The sequence below is a fragment of the Salmo salar genome, chromosome 20, assembly GCF_965601325.2.
Source record: "Salmo salar chromosome 20, fSalSal1, whole genome shotgun sequence".
In the NCBI taxonomy this organism is placed as follows: domain Eukaryota; kingdom Metazoa; phylum Chordata; class Actinopteri; order Salmoniformes; family Salmonidae; genus Salmo; species Salmo salar.
In genome coordinates this window covers 55,786,352-55,813,883 of record NC_138310.1, presented here as the reverse complement: position 1 = coordinate 55,813,883, position 27,532 = coordinate 55,786,352, and the positions used below count along the sequence as shown (strand labels likewise).

General features: G+C 47.2%; 1 protein-coding gene across 3 annotated transcripts in view; it reads right to left on the bottom strand.

The window, feature by feature from the left end:
* Nucleotides 1-22,973: 22,973 nt before the first annotated feature.
* LOC106580871 (tyrosine-protein kinase BAZ1B) overlaps nt 22,974-27,532 on the bottom strand; it is a 35,560-nt gene continuing 31,001 nt past the window's right edge. For all 3 annotated transcript variants that reach the window (XM_014162387.3, XM_014162386.3, XM_014162385.3), the window contains 3 exons: nt 26,095-26,231; nt 25,857-25,963; nt 22,974-25,564 (listed from right to left, as the gene is read on the bottom strand). In XM_014162387.3, the coding sequence (XP_014017862.1) occupies nt 24,955-25,564; nt 25,857-25,963; nt 26,095-26,231 (854 nt within the window). In that variant the 3' untranslated portion in view covers nt 22,974-24,954. The remainder of the gene's footprint in view (nt 25,565-25,856; nt 25,964-26,094; nt 26,232-27,532) is intronic.

The following is a 27,532-nucleotide window of genomic DNA, read 5'->3' as shown; positions in this document are numbered from 1 at the left end:
GTTTAGGACAAGGGCTGAGTGAGGAAATATGGAGGTACTTGATGTATTTGTGTTGCTGGACAAATCCCCAAAGACAACATGCAGTGATTGGAGTAACAGAGAGCGTTTGCAACCGTTTGTTGTTTATAAACCTTGTTCAACGAGGCTTGTTCCATGCTTGAATGCTGTCCGAACATGTTAGTGCCAGTAGCTTGTGTATTTTCTAGCTGTCTCCAGAGGAAAAACTTGTTCAGACTCACAACACTACTGAACTTCTATGTAGATGGAAGGGAGTTTTGGGCTGGGCCCAGAATACCTAAAACAGTTTGTTTGAGCTGTGTGTCCTGTGGGGGCGCCATACCTGTGGTCAACAGCGTAAAACTGAATTTAAATACAAACGAAGTGGTAGCAAAAATACATTTAAATTCCTCAGAGGAATCAGGTAAAAAAAGCATCCGACGTGCCGACTGCTCTGAACTCTACTTCATATTTAGAGCAAAACACACACCTCTGGTAACACCTGCCCTTCACACACACACACACCTGAGGTCAGCACTCTAGAACCTGTGCCAGCCAATCAGCACAACCCTGGAAAGAATCCCCACAACCTTTTTTTTTTACAGAAATGCTCAATTTCAAGAGTGAGTAAGCTTGGCCTTGGTCGAAAGATTTTGCTTGACCAAGGCACTGTTTGTTTTTTTCAACCACAAGGCTCAGGGGGTTAACCTGAGTTAGTATCTTTCAATAACGGCAGTCTGAGGGACAGAACGGGTCTGTCTGTCTCTGCACCTATCTGAAAAAGTTCCAAATTAAAGGGGACTTCAACATACTGTATCTACCTTGTCTATGTCTCTAGCTACTCTATGGAATGCGACAGTGTATTGACTCAGACTGGAGAATCATGGCATAGGGATCTGTGATTGGTTTGTTTTTGCGTGGGAGAAGGTTGATTTATCAAACAGTGGAGTATTACATGAACTATTTAGTCTGGGTGAATAAGATTTATCTTCAAGGTGGGTTTATTAAAAGTTAAGGTACTACTTAGCTGACAGTGTTTATGTGATTGTCTGGGTGGGTGTGAATAGAAATCCTCCTCTATGGTCATGCGTCTGATTAGAGAGGCGATCGTTATGGCACCGAAGCCCCTCCCTCCTGGCCCTAAACCGCTGCCTACCCCTCAGGGGGTGTGGGGTGGTGGGGTGGTGGGGGGGGGGGGGGAGAGAAAAGAAAGCATCCTTCATTACCCTGCTGCTGTTCCCTCCTCTGCCCTCCCCCACTCCGCCGCAGCACTATCCCTTTCCTGAATCTGTTTGATGTGTAAATGAGTGTATTGAAAACCTGCAGGCCCCAAAGAGATGCTTTCCATGAAAATGCCCCAGTCTGAGAGCAGCAGCAGAGTTCACACAGCTCAGACCCTTCACTACTGGCCTCCTACTGGGCTCCCTGTCTGAGAGCAGCAGCAGAGTTCACACAGCTCAGACCCTTCACTACTGGCCTCCTACTGGGCTCCCTGTCTGAGAGCAGCAGCAGAGTTCACACAGCTCAGACCCTTCACTACCGGCCTCCTACTGGGCTCCCTGTCTGAGAGCAGCAGCAGAGTTCACACAGCTCAGACCCTTCACTACTGGCCTCCTACTGGGCTCCCTGTCTGAGAGCAGCAGCAGAGTTCACATAGCTCAGACCCTTCACTACCGGCCTCCTACTGGGCTCCCTGTCTGAGAGCAGCAGCAGAGTTCACATAGCTCAGACCCTTCACTACCGGCCTCCTACTGGGCTCCCTGTCTGAGAGCAGCAGCAGAGTTCACACAGCTCAGACCCTTCACTACTGGCCTCCTACTGGGCTCCCTGTCTGAGAGCAGCAGCAGAATTCACACAGCTTCACTACCGGCCTCCCTCTGGGTTCCCTGTCTGCCAATTCAACACCGTCTCCCTCACTCTCTCTTACCAACACACACACACACATTCGCTAACCAGCACACACACACACACACACACACACACACACACACACACACACACACACACACACACACACACACACACACACACACACACACACACACACACACACACACACACACATATACAGATTTTCATATATACAGCACATACAACTTCGAACAAAATCCAATCGAAACTTCTGATAAAGAGACTAGTGTGAAAGAAGAACCTTACTGTAGATTGGGTTGAAAAAAGAGCAGAATTTGAGAGACAAGTCCATTGCTGAAAATTGTGATATTTACCATGTAAATGTTATTACATTTTATTAAATCAGAGGAAAACACAAAGATTTAGAGCATTCATTTTCTGCTGTATAGGGCTTTGTCCGTATTTTTTCACTGCCTTGCAATTTCAGAAACATTTCAGATAATCTTGAGCTATTTAGTAAGTAGGAAGGATATTGCTGCGCCACAGAGCTATTATCTCTGTTATAACAGATGGTTACCCAAACCATCTATGTCTTTAAAATATGATGCTGTTTTCCCAACTACACGATAGGTATGAACAATCATAACTCATTATAATGTAATGTCTTCATCTCTGTTATTTTCTGGCTTGCCAGTGATGTATCGTATCATGTGCCTTTTCACGTCTGAAAGCCCTGATCTCTTCACGTTGTTAGAAGCCTCAGTCGCAATCATCATCTCCGATCCTCATTCCTGTCATCCCAATCATCAACACTTGAGACATGCATACCAATGGAACGGTCAAATGTGATGTCAATATGAGAAATTAACTCTAGAGCCGGTAAGGATCAGCACAAAGTGCGTACAGGAACCTTTACCACAGACAGCTGTTTAGTTGGATTTGGAACAGACAACTCCATTATTATAATTAGTTGAAATTTTCCAGTTTTCCATCTTTCCAGTTTTATTTTTTGCATGTTTTTTTCACAGTCAAAAAATCAGAGACAGAACTCTAAAAGCGTCTCATCCATTTTTCTCCTGCCTCTGGACTGGTGGATGAGTCAGAGAAGATGGAGGTTCTGCCTCTCTTGCTGTGAAGCCGCATATAAGCTAACAGCATCTCTGGGATCATAATCGTCATTGCCTTCTTCTCAGAAACACTGATTTCATTGCATGTTTATTTAATTTCATTGCATGTTCATTTCATTTTAGTGTTGCTTATACTCATGCTATATTTAGATTTAAACTCATCCTTTGATACGACCCGGGGTGCAATGACTCGGGGTGGAGGCTAGCAATGGCAAGCATTTGTTTGAGGGTTAAAACATAATTTTGCCCCTTTCATCATGTTGTTGTGTTGTGCCATAGATCAGAGGCTTGGGATAATGTAGGTCAGACGTTTGAGAGAGAGAGAGCACCCCTTTTGTAGCTGCCATTTTGAATCGGTTGCTAGGCAGCACCCCTCTCTAATCGCCAGTACCATAGAGTCTCCTTTGAGAGGAGATAAAGAGAGCAGGAAGTACAAAAGACAACAAAATCAACAACAGCGACAAAGAACACAAAACCATGCTGCATTACGACCTGCTTTATAGAAACTCTGAAAAGGAGAAGGGAAGTGTAAAGGCCAGGATGTGATTCTGAGTCTAGACCCTGCAAGCCTTTCTACACTACCCTGCTTCGTTTGTCTGTCTGCACTTTACGCCTCTCTCTGTTTGTCCCCATTACTTTCAAATGCGAGAACACAACCCTGTTTGTCACACTAACTGTCTCTTACCTCCTAATCCCAGGAAACAACATGACACACCATTTCAAAATGGCTGGCAGGTGTGTGTTGACAGGTGGGTGAAGAGGATGAGAGCTGCTTGCATCTCTGTTGGCTGACAAGTGTGGCTGTCACACTGTTACCCTGTCCAAAAATGTGCTCATGTCACGCTCAGCCATCAAAGGTTCCCCCCACGGGTCTATGTTCCTCTTAGAAAGCCAGCCCAGCACAGCCTTCCTCATCTCCCCAGGGTAGACTAAACTCTTCCAAGTTCCTCTCCCTTTGAATTCACTCCACACTTTTAACTTGAACTTTTTCATTTCTGAGCATTGTTTCATATTTATGGACTCCAAAGAACATTATTTCAGTCAGAGCATTTTCAGAACCACCCGAAAAAAACACCTGAGAACTAAGGTCTACATATATTCTGACATATTTTGTAAGGTTACCTTGGCACGCTGACCCAACAGTGTCGCTAACAAACCAGAAAGAACAATGCATTGCGATTGAGTGACTGAGATGAATGAACTGCAGTGGTGTGATGTTCAGCATAGCAGTGATTTTTGGAGGACTATAGACCCATTGTGTTCTCTGGCCCATTGTGAAGCGGCTGGTAGCTTTATAGAGGGGTGTAATGAAAGCGACCTCCCTCACCTCAGCAATACCAAACCCCCAATCACTCCAACCCCAAACCTCTAACACTGGGAGGGCAGAATGGGGACTGGGGAGGTGGGGCGCCTACTTAATTAAGCACACCCCCAGGTGGAAGGAAGGTGGGGGAAGATTGTCATCCCCCTGCACCAATTTTATTTTTATTTTATTTCACCTTAATTTAACCAGGTAGGCCAGTTGAGAACAAGTTCTCATTTACAACTGCGACCTGGCCAAGATAAATCAAAGCAGTGTGACACAAACAAAACAGAGTTACGCATGGGATAAACAAACATACAGTCAATAACACAATAGAAAAATCTATATACAGTGTGTGCAAATGTAGTAAGATTAGGGAGGTAAGGCAATAGGCCATAGTGGCGAAAGCATTACAATTCAGCAATTAACACTGGAGTGATAGATGTGCAGAAGATGAATGTGCAAGCAGAGATACTGGAGTGCAAAGGAGCGAAAAAATAAATAACAATATGGGGATGAGGTAGTTGGGTGGGCTATTTACAGATGGGCTGTGTACAGGTGCAATGATCGGTAAGCTGCTCTGACAGCATGCTTAAATTTAGTGAGGGAGATAAAAACACTCCAGCTTCAGTGATTTTTGCAATTCGTTCCAGTCATTGGCAGCAGAGAATTGGAAGGAAAGGCGGCCAAAGGAAGAGTTGGCTTTGGGGATGACCAGTGAAATATACCTGCTGGAGTGCGTGCTACGGGTGGGTGCTGCTATGGTGACCAGTGAGCTGAGATAAGGCGGGGCTTTACCTAGCAAAGGCTAATAGATGACCTAGAGCCAGTGGGTTTGGCGACGAATATGAAGAGGGCCCAACTAGTCGTGACAGTACCCCCCTTGATGCGCGGCTCCAGCAGCGCGCCGACACCGGCTTCGGGGACGACCCGGAGGACGAGGCGCAGGGCGATCCGGGTGGAGACGATGAAACTCCCGCAGCAATGAAGGGTCCAGGATGTCCTCCACCGGCACCCAGCATCTCTCCTCCAGACCGTACCCCTCCCACTCCACGAGGCACTGAAGGCCTCTCGCCCGACGCCTTGAGTCCATGATGGCTCGAACAGCATACGCCAGGGCCCCCTTGATTTCCAGAGGGGGCGGAGGAACCTCCCGCACCTCAGATTCCTGGAGTGGACCAGCCACCACCAGCCTGAGGAGAGACACATGGAACGAGGGGTTAATACAGTAATCAGGGAGAGCTGTAACCTATAACAAACCTCGTTCAGTCTCCTCAGGACTTTAAATGGCCCCACAAACCGCGGACCCAGCTTCCGGCAGGGCAGGCGGAGGGGCAGGTTTCGGGTTGAGAGCCAGACCTGGTCCCCCGGTGCGAACACTGGGGCCTCACTGCGGTGGCGGTCGGCGCTCGCCTTCTGCCGCCTTATGGCCCGTTGCAGGTGCACATGGGCGGCGTTCCAGGTCTCCTCCGAGCGCCTAAACCATTCATCCACCGCAGGTGCCTCGATCTAGCTCTGATGCCACGGTGACAGAACCGGCTGATAACCTAGTACGCACTGGAAGGGAGATAGGTTAGTGGAGGAGTGGTGGAGTGAGTTTTGGGCCATCTCTGCCCAGGGGATGAAAGTCGGCAACTTCCCCGGCCGGTCCTGGCAATAGGACCGTAGAAACCTACCCACATCCTGGTGAACTCTTTCCACCCACCCGTTACTCTCGGGGTGAAAACCTGAGGTGAGGCTGACCGAGAACCCCAGACGTTCCATGAACGCCCTCCAGACCCTGGACGTGAACTGGGGACCCCGATCAGAAACTATGTCCTCAGGAACCCCGTAGTGCCGGAAGACGTGGGTGAACAGGGCCTCTGCAGTCTGTAGGGCCGTAGGGAGACCTGGCAAAGGAAGGAGACGGCAGGACTTAGAAAACCAATCCATAACGACCAGGATCGTGGTGTTTCCCTGTGACGGAGGAAGATCCGTCAAGAAATCCACCGACAGGTGTGACCACGGCTGTTGTGGAATGGGTAGGGGTTGTAATTTCCCTCTGGGCAGGTGTCTAGGTGCCTTGCACTGGCCGCACACCGAGCAGGAGGAAACATAAACCCTCACGTCCTTAGCCAAGGTGACCAACCAGTACTTCCCACTAAGACAGTGCACTGTCCGACCGATGCCAGGATGACCAGAGGAGGGTGACGTGTGGGCCCAATAGATCAAACGGTCACGGACAGCAGACGGAACGTACAGACGCCCAGCTGGACACTGGGTGGGAGTGGGCTCTGTACGTAACGCCCGCTCGATGTCCGCGTCCAGCTACCACACCACCGGTGCCACCAGGCAAGAAGCCGGAAGTATGGGAGTGGGATCCATTGGTCGCTCCTCTGTGTCATACATCTGGGACAGTGAGTCTGCCTTAGCGTTTTGGAAACCTGGTCTGTAGGATAGGGTGAAAACAAAATGGGTGAAAAACATGGCCCACCTTGCCTGGCGAGGGTTCAGTCTCCTCGTCGCTCGGATGTACTCCAGATTGCGGTGGTCGGTCCAGATGAGAAAAGGGTGTTTAGCCCCCTCAAGCCAATGCCTCCACGCCTTCAGAGCCTTTACGACAGCCAACAGCTCCCGGTCCCCCACATCATAGTTTCGCTCCGCCGAGCTGAGCTTCTTCGAAAAGAATGCACAGGGGCGGAGCTTTGGTGGCGTACCCAAGCGCTGAGACAGCACAGCTCCTATTCCAGCCTCGGACGCGTCCACCTCCACTATGAATGCCAAGGAGGGATCCGGATGAGCCAGCACGGGAGCTGAGATCACAATGTGTCTTTTGATTGTATACACATGTCTAAAATTGTAGGCACAATCAGAATGTGGACAAGATCAAGACAAAGGATGCAAGTTAGAACTATGGCTGTGGCGGTCCTGAAATGTCATCAGCCAGTGATTGTCAAGCAAATAACTGCCGGTCTCACAGTAATTGACCGTTAATTTAACATAAACACATTTAGCATCGGCTGACTTCCGGACATAGCTTACAAGCCACTGAGACAGACTTTAGGAAGTAGAATAAATCCATATATATGTTTTGATTTTTAATACATTCTAAGGCTGCATGAAAAAAGTCACATGAAAGGTATGAGCTCTGCTTAGTTTTTTGTGTGCAGACTGTACACACTTCATCAGTTTCTCATTCACAATTTGACAAGCACTTGATAATGCCTCGAATGTGTTGCGTGCTCCAAAGCACCTCTCACTCACATTGCTCCGAAGCACCTCTAACGCACATGGCTCTCCAACAAGTGATCGGTTCTTTCTCACAGGCTACAAGTGAAGACAGTCACATCTGGGACACAACTGCGCGCGTCCTTATCCAATTCCAAGGTGCATATTGAAGATATTGGAAGAGCTGTCCACATTTTCTTTTCATCAGCTAACAAGATGAGTAGGGCTAATGAACAACAAAAGCACTAGCCTATGTCAATCTACTATCCTCATACTACAAAAGTTGTCCAATTATATTCTGTGTGAGAAATACATATTCCAAACAGTCTGGGACAGTTGTGGGATGCGATAGATCCCAAATTAATACAACTACTAGCATCAACAAAACATTTTTAGGCATTGAGGCTGACGCAACAGATCAGAACGTTTAGCTTGAAATATTGATAAACTATTAGGCTATTTCTTCACATTATAAGCACAGCAATGAGCACACGGCAGTGCGACTGTGCCATTAGCAGGAAAGCAATTATCAGAAGTGACCGCAAATGTGATTATGCATATAATGCTTTCATTATAAAGGTGCATTTTTATAGTGAAAATGATCTTCCCCAAACTTGAAACTCATACGCTGCCTATGTATGCCAGTTAGGCTGTTGTAAAGCGAATTAATGTGCTTAATTTTAAGAAGTTATTTGGCCACTTTAGTTGTGATACAAACCTTATCAAAACATATAGACATATGGGCTAGGCTACATGAGGTGTGCGACCATGATTTGAAAAAGTCACAAAAAAAAGGTATGCATTGTTTCTTGCCTTACGCTGGGCATCATTCAAAAGTGATTATATATAATTCACAAGTGATAGCCTAATATTGTCACCTTTGCCATAATGACAGATTTTGACACTCTTGGCATTCTCTCAACCAGCTTCATGAGGTAGTCACCTGGAATGCATTTCAATTAACAGGTGTGCCTTGTTAAAGGTTAATTTGTGGAATTTCTTCCCATCTTAATGCATTTGAGCCAATCAGTTGTGTTGTGAAAAGGTATGGGTTATATACAGAAGATAGCCCTATTTGGTAAAAGACCAAGTCCATACTATGGCAAGAACAGCTCAAATAACCACAGAGAAATGACAGTCCATCATTACTTTAAGACATGAAGGTCAGTCAATGCGGTACATTTCAAGAACTTTGAACGTTTCTTCCTGTGCAGTCGCAAAAACCATCAAGCGCTATGATGAAAATGGCTCTCATGAGGACCGCCACAGGAAAGGAAGATCCAGAGTTACCTCTGCTGCAGATGATTAAGTTAATTAGAGTAAACTGCACCTCAGACTGCAGCCCAAATAAATGCTTCACAGAGTTCATCAGACACATCTCAACATCAACTGTTCAGAGGACAGGAGCCTTCATGGTCGAATTGCTTCAAAGAAACCACTACTAAAGGACACCAATGAGAAGAAGAGACTTGCTTGGGCCAAGAAACACGAGTAATGGACATTAGACCGGTGGAAATCTGTCCTTTGGTCTGATGAGTCCAAATTAGATATTTTTGGTTTCAACCGCCATGTTTTTGTGAGACGCAGAGTAGGTGAACGGAGGATCTCCGCATGTGTTATTCCCACTGTGAAGCATGGAGGAGGAGGTGTGATGGTGTGGGGGTGCTTTGCTGGTGACACTGTCGTGATTTATTTAGTATTCAAGGCACACCTAACCAGCATGGCTACCACAGCATTCTGCAGCGATACGCCAACCCATCTGGTTTGCGCTTTGTGGGACTATCATTTGTTTTCAACAGGACAATGACCCAACACACCTCCAGGCTGAGTAAGGGCGATTTGACAAAGAAGGAGAGTGATGGAGTGCTGCATCAGATGACCTGGCCTCCATAATCACATGACCTCAACCCAATTGGGATGGTTTGGGATGAGTTGGACCACAGAGTGATGGAAAAGCAGCCAACAAGTGCTCAGCATATGTGGGAACTCGTTCAAGACTGTTAGAAAATCATTCCAGGCGAAGCTGGTTGAGAGAATGCCAAGAGTGTGCAACACCACACTCTTTTGATTACTACATGATTCCATATGTGTTATTTCATAGTTTTGATGTCTTCACTATTATTCTACAATGTAGAAAATAGTAAAAAAATAAAGAAAAACCCTTGAATGAGTAGGTGTGTCCAAAAATTGACTGGTACTGTATATTAAATACCATATGTGTGAAATGTCTGTTGATTTAGAATGGACCATTATCATGCACCTGTCTCGAAACAAGGGCAGGGGAAAAATACATGTCATCTGTGCACTTAAATAGTGAATGGAGGATGCATTTCCTATGGTTCATTTTCATTCCAGCCAGGTAGGCTGTACTTCTGTTGTAAAGAGAAGCAATGTGCTTAATATTAGGAAAGTTGAGAAATAAATATAGTAGGCCTAGCCTGCAGCATGCTGAGGGGATCCTCCTCTTTTTAATCGAGGCCACCACTCTGTTTTCTCATGAAATTGCATAGCCTATAGAAATGCTGCTCAACATGAGCTCATGTGCTCTCATGAAGTGTTTGATTACATTTTGGATTACATTTGTATTGATGTCAGAGTGATTAGAGGGACAATAGAGTGCTGAGTACCAGGCAGTTAGCAAGTTTGGTAGGCTACTAATGACCATCAGCAGCATCAGAGTTTGGAGATGCCTAATTATCGTGACTAAACAGTCACATGGAATTTGACTGCCTTCATGACTCGTGACTGCCGGTGTGACGGTAAGGGTTGGGTAGGTTACCTTCGAAATGTCATCTGTTACAGTTACTACTTACCGGTCCAAAATTGTAATCAGTAACTTTTGGATTACCCAAACTCAGTAACGTAATCTGATTACATTCCATTACTTTTAGATTACTTTCCCCATAAGAGGCATTACAAGAAGACAAAAATGTATGTTTCCAATTGAACGACATCTATTGCAGGATAAATCAGTGTTAAAGTTTACATAGCTGGCCATATAGGGATGTTACATTTTATTTTATGGGTTGGTTATGTAGGCTTTTTCTAACCCATCGATTTCTACTACATATAATACGATTAAATTATACATTTTTATTAGCTAAAATGGCGCTCGAAGAAATGGCAGCAGTTTTACGGGCACCCAACCAATTGTGCAATTATGTGTTTTTCTGCGTTATTTGTAACTTATTTTGTACATAATGTTGCTGCAACCGTATCTTATGGCAAAAAAGAGCTTCTGGATATCAGGACAGCGATCACTCACCTCAGATTAGACAAAGATTTTGTCTTCAACAAACAAGACGCACAAGACATTCTCCAAACACCCGGCAGGGCTGACATCCCCGTTATTTGCAAGAGGAAGCGACGTAGGTACAGAGGACAAAGAGCCAGATGCCTGATCAGGACCCGGAAAAGGCGAGTGGGAAAGCTGAAATGACCGTCAATACTACTCGCCAACGTGCAATCACTGGACAATAAACTAGACGAGGTACGATCATGAATATCCTCCCAACGGGACATCAAAAACTGTAATATCCTATGTTTCACGGCATCGTGGCTGAATGACGACATGGATATTCAGCTAGCGGGATACACGCTGCATCGGCAGGATAGAACAGCACACTCCGGTAAGACGAGGGGGGGCGGTCTGTGCATATTTGTAAACAACAGCTGGTGCATGAAATCTAAGGAAGTCTCTAGATTTTGCTCACCTGAAGAAGAGTATATTGTGATAAATTGCAGGCCACACTACTTGCCTAGAGAGTGTTCAGCTATATTTTTCGTGGCTGTTTATTTACCACCACAGACAGATGCTGGCACTAGGACCGCACTCAGTCAGCTGTATAAGGAAATAAGCAAACAGGAAACCACTCACCCAGAGGCGGCGCTCCTAGCGGCCGGAGACTTTAATGCAGGGAAACTTAAATCAGTTCTACCAAATCTCTATCAACATGTTAAATGTGCAACCAGAGGGAATAAAATTCTAGATCACCTGTACTCCACACACAGAGACGCATACAAAGCTCTCCCTCGCCCTCCATTTGGTAAATCTGACCACAACTCTATCCTCCTGATTCCTGCTTACAAGCAAAAATTAAAGCAGGAAGCACCAGTGACTCGGTCTATAAAAAAGTGGTCAGATGAATCAGATGCTAAACTACAGGACTGTTTTGCTATCACAGACTGGAACATGTTCCGGGATTCTTCCGATGGCATTGAGGAGTACTGGCTTTATCAATAAGTGCATCGAGGACATCGTCCCCACAGTGACTGTACATCTCCACAGTGACTACAGACCCGTAGCACTCACGTCCGTAGCCATGAAGTGCTTTAAAAGGTTGGTAATGGCTCACATCAACACCATTATCCCAGAAACCCTAGACCCACTCCAATTTGCATACCGCCCAAACAGATCCACAGATGATGCAATCTCTATTGCACTCCACACTGCCCTTTCCCACCTGGACAAAAGGAACGCTTATGTGAGAATGCTATTCATTGACTACAGCTCAGCGTTCAACACCATAGTACCCTCAAAGCTCATCACTAAGTTAAGGATCCTGGGACTAAACACCTCCCTCTGCAACTGGTTCCTGGACTTCCTGACCGGCCGCCCCCAGGTGGTGAGGTAGGTAGCAACACATCTGCCACACTGATCCTCAACACTGGAGCTCCCCAGGGGTGCGTGCTCAGTCCCCTCCTGTACTCCCTGTTCACCCACGACTGCATGGCCAGGCATGACTCCAACACCATCATTAGGTTTGCAGCCGACACAACAGTGGTAGGCCTGATCACCGACAACGACGAGACAGCCTATAGGGAGGCGGTCAGAGACCTGGCCGGGTGGTGCCAGAATAACAACCTATCCCTCAACGTAACCAAGACTAAGGAGATTATTGTGGACTGCAGGAATCGGAGGGCCGAGCACACCCCCATTCTCATCGACGGGGCTGTAGTGGAGCAGGTTGAGAGCTTCAAGTTCCTTGGTGTCCACATCAACAACTAACTAGAATGGTCCAAACACACCAAGACAGTCGTGAAGAGGGCACGACAAAGCCTATTCCCCCTCAGGAAACTAAAAGGATTTGGCATGGGTCCTGAGATCCTCAAAAGGTTCTACAGCTGCAACATCGAGAGCATCCTGACTGTTGAATCACTGCCTGGTACGGCAATTGCTCGGCCTCTGACCTCAAGGCACTACAGAGGGTAGTGCGTACAGCCCAGTACATCACTGGGGCTAAGCTGTCTGCCATCCAGGACCTCTACACCAGGCGGTGTCAGAGGAAGGCCCTAAAAATTGTCAAAGACCCCAGCCACCCCAGTCATAGACTGTTCTCTCTACTACCGCATGGCAAGCAGTACCGGAGTGCCAAGTCTAGGACAAAAAGGCTTCTCAACAGTTTTTACCCCCAAGCCATAAGACTCCTGAAGAGGTAATCAAATGGCTACCTGGACTATTTGCATTGTGTGCCCCCCCTCTCTTTTTACACTGCTGCTACTCTCTGTTTATCATATATGCATAATCACTTTGACTATACATTCATGTACATACTACCTCAATTGGGCCGACCAACCAGTGCTCCCGCACATTGGCTAACCGGCTATCTGCATTGTGTCCCACCCACCACCCGCCAACCCCTCTTTTACGCTACTGCTACTCTGTTCATCATATATGCATAGTTACTTTAACCATATGTACATACTACCTCAATCAGCCTGACTAACCGGTAGCCTCGCTACTTTTATAGCCTCGCTACTGTATATAACCTGTCTTTTTACTGTTGTTTTATTTCTTTACCTGCCTATTGTTCACCTAATACCTTTTTTGCACTATTGGTTAGAGCCTGTAAGTAAGTATTTCACTGTAAGGTCTACACCTGCTGTATTAAGTGCACGTGACAAATAAACTTTGATTTGATTGAGCAATAAACGCCCCACTTTTATTCCATAAACTGGGATCCGCACTATGCAGCTGTTACAAGAGAGCATTTTTCACTGGCTGTCCACTGGTTTGAAAAACAATGATTGATAGGCAGCTTAAACTTCTTGAATTCAACCATTATTGGGTTCAAATAGACATTTAGATTTGTGAACAGCCATCCACAACAACCACAACAAACAGTTAAATGACAGAGCAGCAGCGTGATTCACATCAATACGCTGTGTAGATATCAATAATAAGTGATATCCGTATCGCCGTAGGCTCCACCACTGCTGTCATCCTTACCTCCAAGTGTTTATTCAAATTGGATAATCTTTGAATGCCGACAGAAATCTCACAATTGGAAGACATAGCTTGGACTGTAGCCTAAAAAAGCCTATTTCTGCTCTTTTCCCGTGATCCATCAAACACATTTGGTATATCATCATAGTGGTCTCTTTTTTCAAAAGTATCTGTAATCTGATTACAATATTTTTGTTGGTAACCTAACGGATTACAGTTACCGTTTTTTTGTAAACCCTTACATGGAACGGATTACATATAATTCGTCACTCCCCAACCCTGGTGGTGGTAATATGGTCACCGTAACAGCCCTAGTTAGAACCAGGTATAGATGGGGCTATTGAGACAGTTCTTTAGGCAGTTCAGACATACTGGCTCCAATTTTTCCTATCATCAATTAAGCCCGTTCTCCGGCCAGGGGTGTTGATTTAGGCTGATCACTGTACATTAGACTGCTCAGCACTAAGAGGAACTAGCAGGCGGCCAATAGGCCACAGTCAGTCATACACACTAGACCTTTTTTGTACCGCAAATGAAAGAATGCTCAACCACCCCAAACCTAAAGAAAACAACTGTTCTTGCATGAGAGGTGTTCTTTATGTTAAGATGAACATGGTTCTCCATTGTGGCGTGTCGAACATTACATGCCAGCTCGATGTAGAACTGGAATCAACTGCCAAACAATATAGGCTTTGGAAACCGAGAGGTGGTTGGTCGGTGATGATTTTGGCGGCAGGTGATGGTTGGGTGAATTTCCAGGTCTAGCTGCAGCACTTGCGATCACTAAGTTCGATACCTCAGTCTTCATTTTTTCTGTCGTTACAATTCATCCTGCGTTGACATGAGGCATGACTTGCCTTGTTCTGGTAATAATACATTTCCTGTGTAGTTGGTCTGCTCTGCATCTGGCCTTGTTTACAGGCCAGAGAAGAGCCTCATTAAGGCTGTCACACCGCTGGGCGGATATGTCCATAAAGTCCCTATTAGTGGCTCCAGACTGCAGGCCAGAGCCACAGTCACACTGGGCCAGGTGCTCATCAACACTGGTTGGCCTCTAGCTCTATTACACCATGCCAGGCCCTTCAGCACCAACAGGGAACCAACAGGGAACATGGCTAATATTGTTGTCCAGCTGCAGGGTGTCAGGGATAGGGCTGCATTTCTCTTGTTAGGTCAAGCGTGTGTGGGTGTGTGTGTGTGTGTGTGTGTGTGTGTGTGTGTGTGTGAGAGAGAGAGAGAGAGATTTCCGAATGATACCCTGAGAAAGAGAGATAGAGAGGGCACTCTGAGACCAAGCCCTCATTGAAGCCTGTGAGATGAATTCCACAAGTGTTTTCAGTTTGAAGTGTCACAAAATAGTTCCTTGGACGGGAGACAGAAGGGAAGGAGGGATTAGCAGTATCCCCTGCGCTCTCACGAGCTGCGGTCCTGCTCTCACACACACACACACACACACACACACACACACACACACACACACAGTAATCGACAGCACTATCTAACACTCTCCGTGTGTGACACGCAACACAACCAAACACTCCTCCAGGGGCTCTGCTACTAAAACAAATGGCCACGGGGAGCCGGGAACTCTGCAGCCACAGAATGCTGCAGCAGAGGTGGAAGTGATCCCCACGTTTGACTCTTAACACAGGGGCCCCCCAGGGGTGTGTCCTCAGCCCTCTGTTGTTCACCCACGACTGCATGGCTTTAAAAAACACCAACTCCATAATCAAATTTGCTGATGACACCACGGTTGTAGACCTGATAACCAACAACGACGAGTCAGTCTTTCGGAAGGAGGTAATTGAACTGGCATTGTGGTGCCAGGACAACAACCTCTCCATCAACTTCAGCAAAACAAAGTAGTTGACTTCAGGAAGCTGAGTAGGGAACATGCCCAGATCCACATCAATGGGACTGCATTAGAGAGAGACAGCCGTTTTAAGTTCCTCTGCGTCCACACCGAGGACTTGACGTGGACCAAGAACTCCACCACTCTTGTTAAGAGGACACAACATCGTCTCTACTTCTTAAGGCGGCTGATGAAATTCAGCATACCACCCTGGGTCCTCTCCAAATACTACTGCTGCACCATCGAGGGCTTCCTGACCGGTTGCATCTCGGCCTGGTACAGGAAATGCTCCGTCCACGGCCGCAAGGCCCTCCAACATGTGGTTAAGACAGCCCAATACATCACTCGGACTGTGCTCCCACCCATCCAGTACATCTACTAGAAACGCTGCCTGAGGGAGGCCCGCAGCATCATCAAGGACTTCTCACACCCCAGCCATGAGCTGTTCACTCCCTTATCGTTGGGCAGACAGTATTGGAGCATGAGGTCTGATAACAACAGGTTTAATGTTTAAGAGACAGTTTCTATCTATAGGCCGTTAGACTGCTGAACACTTGAACTGGACCTGCTCTGATCCTGCACACCTTAGCACATACAGTATGCACTCACTCATGTACACACCCACACAGACATATACATTTATGCTACACACACATCACAACTGCTGCTACCAGACACTTATTATGATGGCTAAATACTGGACAATTTAAACACTTGCTCCCCAATCCCTCCTTCCCCAAAAACACGTGTTATACTTACGTAAAAATGTTTATTCTATTCTACTGAGACATTTACTTTATATTCGTATTCTTATCTTTTAGTATTTCTTATGGTTGTTGTATTGTCGAGAAGGAACCTGCACGTAAGCATTCCATTGGATGCTGTGTACCATGTATATCCCGTAAATACAACTAATAAAACTTGAAACTTGAAGTGAGGGGAGGCTGAGGCCTGGGGTGTTTACACAGAGCGGTTAGAGAGAGAGAGTGGGAAATGCCACGGGAACACAATCCCCATGTTTGCCTTACCCTCGTTAATCCGACAAACGACACAGCGAGCAGATTGCCTTACAGAGAAAGCTAGCACTTGGATATTTATCCGAACTAAGGCGAACATCTGGCCTACCGGCTCCACTTTCTCCATGAGGCAGGAATGAGGGGGCAGTGGGGTGGCGATCCGCTCGGCCAAATTTATTTTGGGTGTTAAGTTTTAATTCAAAGTGATGCCCGCTGGGTCCCATCTGTGTGGAGGGACAGTGGGGCATGAGGAGAAGTTTGTGTGTGTGTGTGTGCATGCGTGTGTGGTAAGGGACGTGGGGACGGTAATTACACGGAAGGTGCTGATGGTGTGAAACTTCTCTCCTGGTTGTTTGTTTTCATTATCGGTCAGGCGAGGCGGAACATCTTGGGTCACAGACCAGGCACAATAACGTCTCCCTCTCCCCTCCCCCTCACTGGGAGTAGGATATGTTACTATCGTGTTAAATAGGAACTATAGCCCCCCATTCTAACCTCATCCTTCATAGGTTTGATCTGTAACTGAACATTTTACTAGAGATATCTTCACAAGAGTGAGACCTGTAATATTACTACTGATGTATCGTATTTCACTGATTGTCCCATATTTCACTGCTTTTCCAAATCAAAGGAATCACAGGATTAAAATAACTTCAGTCTGTTTGTACTTCGTAAGCAAAGGTAGTTGTACAGTACAGCCAGTGTTTATTGTACTCTAGTCAGAGGTGTTTGAATCATCTGTCTCTCCTGTGATCACCTGGCCAGTGGCCCTATTGACAGATGAAAGTGTGTGAGAGGGAACAGCGTTCAGGTTATGGTGTTCTCAGATGATCTTACCTGGCCATGTCGCCTTCGCGTAAGCGGCTCAGGTCAGACGGCGAACGTATTGTGTGTAACCTGGCCATGCTAATGACATGAGAGCATGTTAATTGTCCAAAAGGCGCCGTCCTAGCCCCCGCTGGCATCAAAGCCAGGAGATGTGGCATAAAGCCTGCATAAAGCTCAGACCTCCAGACTCGGTGGGTCCAGAGAACCAGAGTGTTTGCCCGCCATCTGGCTGCCTCCCCTGGACAGGGCTCCTGTCGCCTGGCGGCAGAAGGCCACTCAACCTAGGCAGATATTCTTTCCTCCACATCTGCTGTGCATTAGCCAGTGCCTCGCCATTCAAAGGGTCCTTTATGGAACCGTCAGCAGCACCTCTGACCGCTTCCTATTAAAACACACACACAAGCACACACACACACACCAGAAGGGCTCTGTTGCACATGCTCACACCTCTGTAAAAGCCCTCCCTTTTCTTTTACAGGAATCTGTCAGGATCCAACAGCTGCAGCCTGTTTTTTTAATGAATCACCAGTGTTTGGTTCTGCTGTGTAGGAGGTGAGAGTCCTGGGGTGGTTGTTATGCTGTTGCACGCTTTAATGGTTTTCTTTCTGATTGAAGTCTTCTATCTGCCGAGAGCACACTCAGGATTAGTTTAACTCAGGACTTAGCGGAACTAAATCCGCAGACAAATAAGATGAAGACTATGTTGAAGACTAGATGTGTTTCTCGTGACACATGTACTGTCATATGAGTGAAACACTAGGAAAATGTTGAAGAACAGAAACCATTTGACAAGTGAAGAGACTGGTCTAAAAACTGTATTGAAACTTTTGTCATTTGTTTTCACACCTTAGACAGACTTTCAATAGCAACCTGAACTGCTATTCTAATCCTGCCAACACAACAGCTGCAACATGTAACATGTCTAAAAAGCCCCGCCAAATGATCAAAGTGCCAGGATGTAACATGCAAAACCAGTAAACACCACAGCACATCCAGGACAGGAGTGTAACCACTTCTCCGTTCAACTTTTCAAATGGAATGCGAAATGGATTCAGCCAGTAAGCTGGCCAAGACTGTTTGAGCTGATGAGGGCTGTTTATTGTCTGTCACTTTATTCTTAGTTCTATGTACATATCTACCTCAACTACGTCGTGCCCCATGAATATAGCCAAGTTTTCATTACTCAGTGTATTTATTCCTCGTGTTATTTTTCTATTATTTCTCTCTGCATTGTGGGTAAGTAAGCATTTCACTGTTAGTCTACACCTGTTAACGAAGCATGTTACAAATACAAATTTGATTTTATATTATTGTCCATTTCCAGATCCAGCCGCAGCAGTGCATATATCAGTGATGTAAATTCTGGGTGAGTTTGAACTAGTCTGGGATGAGGGAGGGAAGGAGGAACATTTCAGAGGAGAGCAGAGACTCCCATCGGGATGATCTCCCTGTCTTTCCCCAGGAGGAAGCTCAGCCTCAGAACTTCTCTATTTCTGCATTCTGCTTTCTTTTTTTTCTTTTTTACTTCGTTTTTTATCATCAAAGGGAGAGAAGGACGTACTTTTGTCGAGAAATTTGGGGTGAAGGAGTATGTTTTGTGAATAATGCATTAGTACTCCTCTGAGCTCGCGTTGAAAGGGAGAAGAGGATTCAATTGGGTGCATTGATGTTGCTGATACAGAGGTCAGGGGAGTTGGTTCGGTCTCTCGTTTTCAGGTCCTTTTTGTCCCTCTGTATGGTTCTATGGTTCTGTGGCTCAGTCTGGCTTCAGTCTGCATAGTCAGGCTGTCAAGATTTTTCTTGTCTGTTTATTTTGTTCCAAAGCAAACGTTTCATCACCAGCCCTTACATGAAGATTTATACCCACCAAACCACAGCCACATGACGCACAGACACAAACATACACACACAATCCCCTGTGGATTCACCTATGAAATATTTTTGGTTTGCTGCTGCCTAATGCCCTCCGCACTGAGCAGGACCTTGGACAGAAGTTGTGGGTCAATATTTGCTGAGCGCCACACTGCCCCCCACACGCACAGTCTGCGGCTCGCTCACTCCAATTGGCAGGTTGCACAAGGCATGGTTGGTCAAAGGTGACTCGGCGCGTGGCGAGTGTTTACTTGTCGATGGCGATATCAAATCAAACTTTGTCACATGCGCCAAATACAACAAGTGTAGACCTTACCGTGAAATGCTTACTTACAAGCCCTTAACCAACAGTGCAGTTCAAGAAGAGTTAAGAAAATATTTACCAAATAAACTAAAGTAAAAAATAAAAATAATAAAAAGTACCTGCCACAAATTAAACCTAGTTATTGTTCATTAACTATTAAGAAACACATTTTCTCTTTCCGTTGCAAAATGTTAAAACATTTTCCGTTGAGTGCCCTAATGAACACAACTTGCTGTGTAAAACTTCAGATTTCATGATGTCTTCAGCTTGAAGTCCTGCTAGTGTGTTTCCATGACTGTACTTTATAAGGGGGTCACGTTGATGTAATGAAGATAACATTGACATCGATTATCAGTTTAATAACACCCTGTGGAGAGTAAAACCTCAACCGACACAATATCCCAACAGGGCAAACACCTGGTCATTAGAACGTTATGCGGAGTCTGGCCACAGCAAAACATATGGCCTGGAGTGACCTAACACAGGAAAAACTCTGGGCTCTATTCTAGTTATATAGCCTGTAACATTAGAGCCTAAAGTTTTTCCTGGTCAGGTCACATCAAGGTCAACCTACCTAAAGGCCTGTAACCAGAGCTGTAAACAGGTTTGTTTGCTCCGTCCTCTCATTACTGGAAGATGTCTGTAGACACTGGGTTTAGAAATGAGCATGCTGTCTGAGGATACACTTTTCCAAATTTCATCTAAGCGAATTTACATAAAAAAACTAGAGTGTATTCAGGTACAGTACATTCCATCTGAGTTTGATCAGTTTGGCTGTTCTGAGGAATCACAGGGCTTGTCGTCATACCAAGATGCTCAGAAGACGTGTAGAGCAGGTCCACACCCACGCAAGTGAGCAGACTCAAGTGTACACCGATTGGTCTGGCCTGACCAGACAGAGTATAGTCTCTCTAGACAGACGGGTTGCCTTCTACAATATGCTGTTTCCCTATGTCTGGGGTTTCCGAGATTAGAGTGAATATGGCTGAAGGTATTCCATGGCTGAACCACAGTACTGGATGAGGCCAGAGGAATGCTCTTACCTTTGTAAGGGAGTTTCAGATCAACTGACACATCCCAAAGGTTTTGGGGTGGTTGGACAACCCATCTTGAATATAAACAGAAGCCATGATGAGCCATACCAGATATAGAACACGAAGTATATCAACAGTGGCTTTCATAAGCCCCCGGACAGTCAGGTCAAATAATGTGTACTGGCAATACAATCAAACAATCTGGATTTAGTATCAATGAGTACAAAATTACCTTGTCTGGATAATTCCCTGTATGGTTAAACATTCTTGACTCTCCAACTAGAAACTTGGGAGCTATCACTTCCTTAACCACATTATCCACTCCATAGCAGCCCCTCTCCCCACCATCCCCCCTCTCTGCCACAGGCCCTCGTCCCACCAACCCCCCCTCTCTGCCACAGGCCCTCGTCCCACCACCCCCACTCTCTGCCACAGGCCCTCTGCTCACCACCCCCACTCTCTGCCACAGGCCCTCTACTCACCATCCCCCCCCTCTCTGCCACAGGCCCTCTACTCACCATCCCCCCCCTCTCTGCCACAGGCCCTCTACTCACCATCCCCCCCCCTCTCTGCCACGGGCCCTCTGCCCACCATCCCCCCCTCTCTGCCACGGGCCCTCTGCCCACCATCCCCCCCTCTCTGCCACAGGCCCTCGCCCCACAGGCCCTCTGATCACCATCCCCCCCCCCCGCACTCTTCCACAGGCCCTCGCCCCACCACCCCCCCCTCTCTGCCACGGGCCCTCTGCCCACCATCCCTCCCTCTCCGCCACGGGCCCTCTGCCCACCATCCCTCCCTCCCTCTCCGCCACGGGCCCTCTGCCCACCATCCCTCCCTCCCTCTCCGCCACGGGCCCTCTCCCCACCATCCCTCCCTCCCTCTCCGCCACGGGCCCTCTTCACCCCCCCCCCCCCCCCACCGGCCCTCGTCACCCCCCCCACCACAGGCCCTCGCCCCCCCCCCCCCCGCAGACCCTCGTCACCCCCCCCCCACCGGCCCTCGTCACCCCCCCACCACCCCCCACCACCACAGGCCCTCGTCACCCCCCACCACAGGCCCTCTGCCCACCATCCCTCCCTCTCCCCACCATCCCTCCCTCTCCCCACCACCCTCCTCCTCTCCGCCACAGGCCCTCTGCCCACCATCCCTCTCCGCCACGGGCCCTCTGCCCACCATCACCCCCTCCCGCCACCGGCCCTCTTCACCCCCCCACCACCCCCCCCACCACAGGCCCTCATCACCACAGGCCCTCGTCACCCCCCACCACAGGCCCTCTGCCCACCATCCCTCCCTCTCCCCACCATCCCTCCCTCTCCCCACCATCCCTCCCTCTCCCCACCACCCTCCTCTCCGCCACAGGCCCTCTGCCCACCATCCCTCTCCGCCACGGGCCCTCTGCCCACCATCACCCCCTCCCGCCACCGGCCCTCGCCCCCCCACCCCACCACAGGCCCTCGCCCCCCCCCCCCCCACCGGCCCACATCACCCCCCACCACCGGCCCACATCACCCCCCACCACCACAGGCCCTCTGCCCACCATCCCTCCCTCTCCCCACCATCCCTCCCTCTCCCCACCACCCTCCTCTCCGCCACAGGCCCTCACCCTACCACCCCCCCTCTCTGCCACAGGCCCTCACCCTACCACCCCCCCTCTCTGCCACAGGCCCTCGCCCTACCACCCCCCCCTCTCTGCCACAGGCCCTCACCCTAGCACACCCCCCCCCCCTCTCTGCAACAGGCCCTCGCCCTACCACCCCCCCCCCCCCCCCCTCTGCCACAGGCTCTCGTCCCACCACCCCCCCCTCTCTGCCACAGGCCCTCTCCCTCCATGCAGCAGTGGAAAGTCTGGAGCATGTGTGCCTCACGAGTGACTAGGGATAATTACCTGGTGCCTCTGGAGAGGTCCAAGAACAACACAAGTGTCTGTAACTAAAAGAATGGCATGCTTCTCTGGGTGAGAGAGTGCAAGCCTAGTGAGACCGGACCAGAGAGCCCGACTGCAGACAGACTGATGAAGCCCCACGTCAGTGTTCCAGCCGCCCCGACGAGGCAATGAAACCCTACAAACCTGAGACAAGAGTTTCACTTGACTCCACAAAAGCTGCCTTAATAGGACAGTCTTTCAGGTAAAGTCTTGTCCCCCCTCAGATGACTAGAAGCAGTTTTAATTCTGCAAGAGATCTTCAAACTAAGCATACATGTACTGGGTTGTAACCATCTTTCACAATGCATAGGACCTTTATCAACATTTACATTTCAGTCATTAAGCAGACAACTTAGAATCAGTGCATTCAACCAAGGAAGCTAAACCAACCAAAGTATAAAGACAGAAATAAGCAAGACACTAGAAAAGCGATACCATTGTATGATGTTTTATTAAAATGTAAAGAAAACATACGTCAGCCTGGCTAACTCCTCCCCACAGGCAATGATGGATCAGAAGGTGTACCATTGGCAGTGATGGCTAGGGGAAGATTATTTACCTAAAAAAAATAAAGAAGAAAGGGGAGATCTAAACTCCCATAGCCTTTATTGGGAATTCTTTACGTGAGCCCCACACCTGTCCAACCAATCCCGACCCCAGTTGAGACTATTAATATAAAACAAACAACAAAAAGTGTAAAATACTTTTTTAGTTCCTCCAGAAAGAAAGCATTTACAACAGACAGGCATCCTACTGAGGGCAGTCACTTTTGCAGTCATTTAGATTTGCACTTCCATCTATATACTCAATGTAATTGAACAGCCAACAATGAAATCCCAATCATCTCAGATACAGGAATTGAGTAGTACAAACAAAAACCTCAAAGCACTTTATAAAACTGGCCAAATTATAAAAAACAAAATGAAATCAGATCGTAGGATTGAGGATTCAATGACAGTGTTGGAAAACCTAACGTACTGCATAGAACAGCACATAACTGCATATACAGAACAGGGCATAGTCAAGACATCTGCATTGTAGATCACTACCTAACCTGCGACCTGTACATAGATACCCCAACACACCATCTGAGAATTACTATAAGGATCTTAGCCCCTTTCCAAGGTGTCAGTATGGTACACACTCTAGTGATAGTAGAATGTGCATGAGGTTGTTAAGGAAAGGGATACGAACAAGACAAGAGGTTCTCACGAGACCATGGCTTGCACTATGCTGGTTAAACGTGCAGGAGTATAGCGCCACCTGGTGCTAATGAATGGAAACAGACAAAGGAATTTGAAGCACAGGCAACCTGCTGCTGAAGAATGTGAACCTAACAACTCGTCCCATGGTCCACGAAGATGACCACTGACAAATCTTTGTGAAGGAGGAAGTGGTTACAGCTCACAAGTATTTCTCATACACTGCGTTTGAATCAAATTCAGCCAGATGTGCAACAAAACAAACACTGGACATGAAAATTACATTTAAAATCAACAAGCACGTTTCCATGCATCAACAAGCACATTTCCATGGTTATCCTTGTATGTGGTTTAAACAGTGGTTTCAAATAATAAAAGCCTATAATGTCAATGAGACAGTAGACATGTGAAAATAAAGGCAGGCATAGTTTTACAAGGAGAGAACTCCAGGGCTGAGTTGAAGGAGAATCAACTACTCAACCTGAGGACATTATGAAGGTGAAAGGTACCGCGGTGGACCAGGAATGAGACACTGCAGATCAACATGTGTTTCTGCATCCAGAACAGAGCCATCTGGAGAAAGAGGGGACTAAAATGTACTGTTGTTTTTACAATAGGTCCTTTCATTGTCAATAACACTGGAAACTGAATTGCATATGTAAAAACCTGGATTATCTGGTTCAATGCTTAGGCAGAGTGATGGCTAGGCAGTGTGAGTGTGTGTGTGGCCTGAAGAAAGAATTCAGACGTATACGCCAAGGGCTTTGGTGGCCTCACACTGCTGGGTTGCCCAAAGGCCAGTGTTAAGTCACGTCAAAAAAAGCAAAACCAGAGAATGATGACTGTACATCGACATAAATTAGTTCTATCCTGGACAACGGTTACCAGCCCATCTCTCACAGCCCAAGACACAACTTTAAACCTGGGAGGAAGACCACAATGTAAGGTGTGGGGGTGGTTTGGGGGGGGGCTCTGACAACTCCTCTCGTCTTAAATGTAAATTTCTTGGTTTGAAAAATGTCAAATATTAAATCGCATTACAAATATAAATCAGTTTCTTTTTTTTACTAAAAAATATGAACAAAACCAAAATCACAAAAAACTCCATCTGAGAAGTTGAGCCCCATTTCCTCAGAATTGGGAGGTGGGTTCTGCTTCATTTAGGGGCAGAAATTTGAAAAGACAAAACAGAAAAAGCACCCTGGACTTCATTATGAGCGTTTTTGCCGCTTGGAATGTCGGTGGCCGGCCCTGTTCTCCTCGTCACTATCCCCGCCATCAGCCCCCCGCTGCAGAGTTCTCCCGTTGTTGCACTCCTCGCCATCGCTCTCCTGCTCCCGGTAGTCCCTCCGGCAGGAAGAGGCCCGCTTGCTCTTCCTCTTCGCGCTTCCCTCTTCCTCGCTCTCCTCCTCCTCTCTCCTCCTTTGCTCCACTACTGCTTTCCTGGGCCGACCCACCTTGCCTTTCCCATTCGGCATCTTCCGAACCTTCGGCATCTCCTCTTCCTCCTCCTCATCCTCTGAGACCTGGGGGGTCCGACTAACTCTCTTCCGCTGGCGGCGGCGCAGGTAGCTGAGGCCGGGCAACAGCTTGTGGAGCAGCTCGGTGAAGCTCTGCTCCGTCTTGGCCATGCAGGAGAGCACCGAGCTGCCCGGCTGGTTGTACTCCTCGGCGTTGGAGAACACCAGCTTGACGTCCTCCAGGAAGTCCTGGGCGTGCCGATACTGGCCCTCGCTGAACTTGGCCTGCATGGTCTGGAAGTCCATGGGGCTGGAGATGATGTCAAAGTAGTCCTCCGCCTCCTCTACTGACACCGGCTCTCTGGAGAGAGGACAGAGGTTAGGGGTCAGGTCTACCGTCTCAGATCTAGTTAGCTTGTTACCATTGCCATGGAATTCACATGGACACCTACATTGAAAATCTAAAATCAACTGTCTGATATCTATATAGTTAATTTCAATGTACGTTGTTACATTGAGATAGGAGTATAAGTCGAAAGTAGGTTGTACCAGTCAAGCCATAGTTTAAACACTTTCAGGAGGCATTTCCCAGCTTCACAAATGTTTCACTGCATGCCGGTCTAACTAACAGACTAGTAGTGCATCAGTCTCACCTGAACGGCCAGCTGTAGCGGAATTTGACCAGCTTCTGCAGAATTTCCTCGCTCCTCTCCAGCTCCAGGGCTTGCCGACGCACACCTGTCTTTGAACTCTGACGTACCTGCAGCAAACCAAACACACCATAGTGTTGGGAAGGGGTCAAATGATCTGCATAGAAGCTGGCTTGCACCAGCGCGTCAGAGTCACCAGACCAAAGTCTTTATAATCATGAGCAATAGGGTGTGTTCTCACCAGCTCGTCGAGGTCTGCAGGGCTGCTATGGGCAGCCCTCTGTTTCTTGGGTTTACTGGGGGGAGAGTGCTTCTTAGATCCACCCTTAATGGACGCCTTCGATGCTTTAGAGTGCTTGGTCTTCTTCCTTGATCTCACTGAGAAGAAGGAGTCTAGTTAAACACACACACTACCAGGAAAACATTTCAGTCAGCCCCATTTGTTGTACCTGTATGAACTGTAAGAATAGGGTTGAAGATATAAATCAAAAGTTAAAATGGTCAAACATAATTCTTTTTTTTTATATATATCTTTCAATAGACATCCTAAAAACAGATGTCCTCTGGTCTAATAGGCTCATCAACGAGTCCAACTTCTCAGAGGGAGGGAGCTGTGTCTAGTCAAGAGACCTCAAAATGCACGAGGCCGTATCCTCTCTGTTTGGTTTGCAATGTTATTGCAGCACTATAACCACCAACCACCCCTGTCTTCCAAACCCAGTTGTGTATGGTTGCCTTACGTGCATGCCTAAACTCAGAGGATCCCTCTGCCACATACTGTCAGCCAAGCCGGGGGTGAACAGCCCGCCAGATCAAAAGGGGGTGGGGGACGACGACAACACTCAGACAATGAAGAGGGAAGAGAATGGGCTCAGAATACTGCACCACATTCCTGTCATTCCCATCTCTCTGGACACGCGAAACGGAAACGTGTCCATTGTTCGGGCTGTTCAGAGTTTTCCCTGGTCTCCTGGTCAGGATAGGAGACACTCTGGGCCCTAGTATTTATGTAAAACCACTGCTCCACAACAGGCCCTTCCCACCCAGTCTTAGACCCCTAGTCCACAGTTTTTCACTTCAGAGTTTATGGGCTTCCTGCCTTGGATTTTTTCACATTTTGTTGAGTTACAAGGAGGGATTGAAATAGATTTGATTGTGAATTTGTCATTAATCTACATAAAATAGTGCGTAATGTCAAAGTGAAAATAATTCTAAAAATGAATACAAATTAAATAATTTAAAAAAATAAACCCCTTTGCTTAGGCAAGCCCAAATTAGTTCATGGGCTCACTGTGTGAAATAGAGGTTGACAGGATTACTGAATGACCAACCCTTCCTCTATCCCTACCCCATACATAGTGCCTTCAGAAAGTATTCATACCACTTGACTTATTCCACATTGTGTTACAGCCTTAACTGAAAATTTATTAAACCCCCCCCCCACATCTACCCACAATATCCCAAAATGACAACGTGAAAACATGTTTTTAGAAATTGTTGCAAACTTAATGAAAATTAAATCCAGGAATATCTCATTTACATAAGTATTTACACCCCCTCCGAGTCAATAAATTGGCAGCGATTACAGCTCTTCCTGGGTAGGTCTCTAAGCGTTTTCCACACCTGGACTGTGCAATACTTGCCCATTATTCTTTAAAAAAATTCTTTAAGCTGTAAAA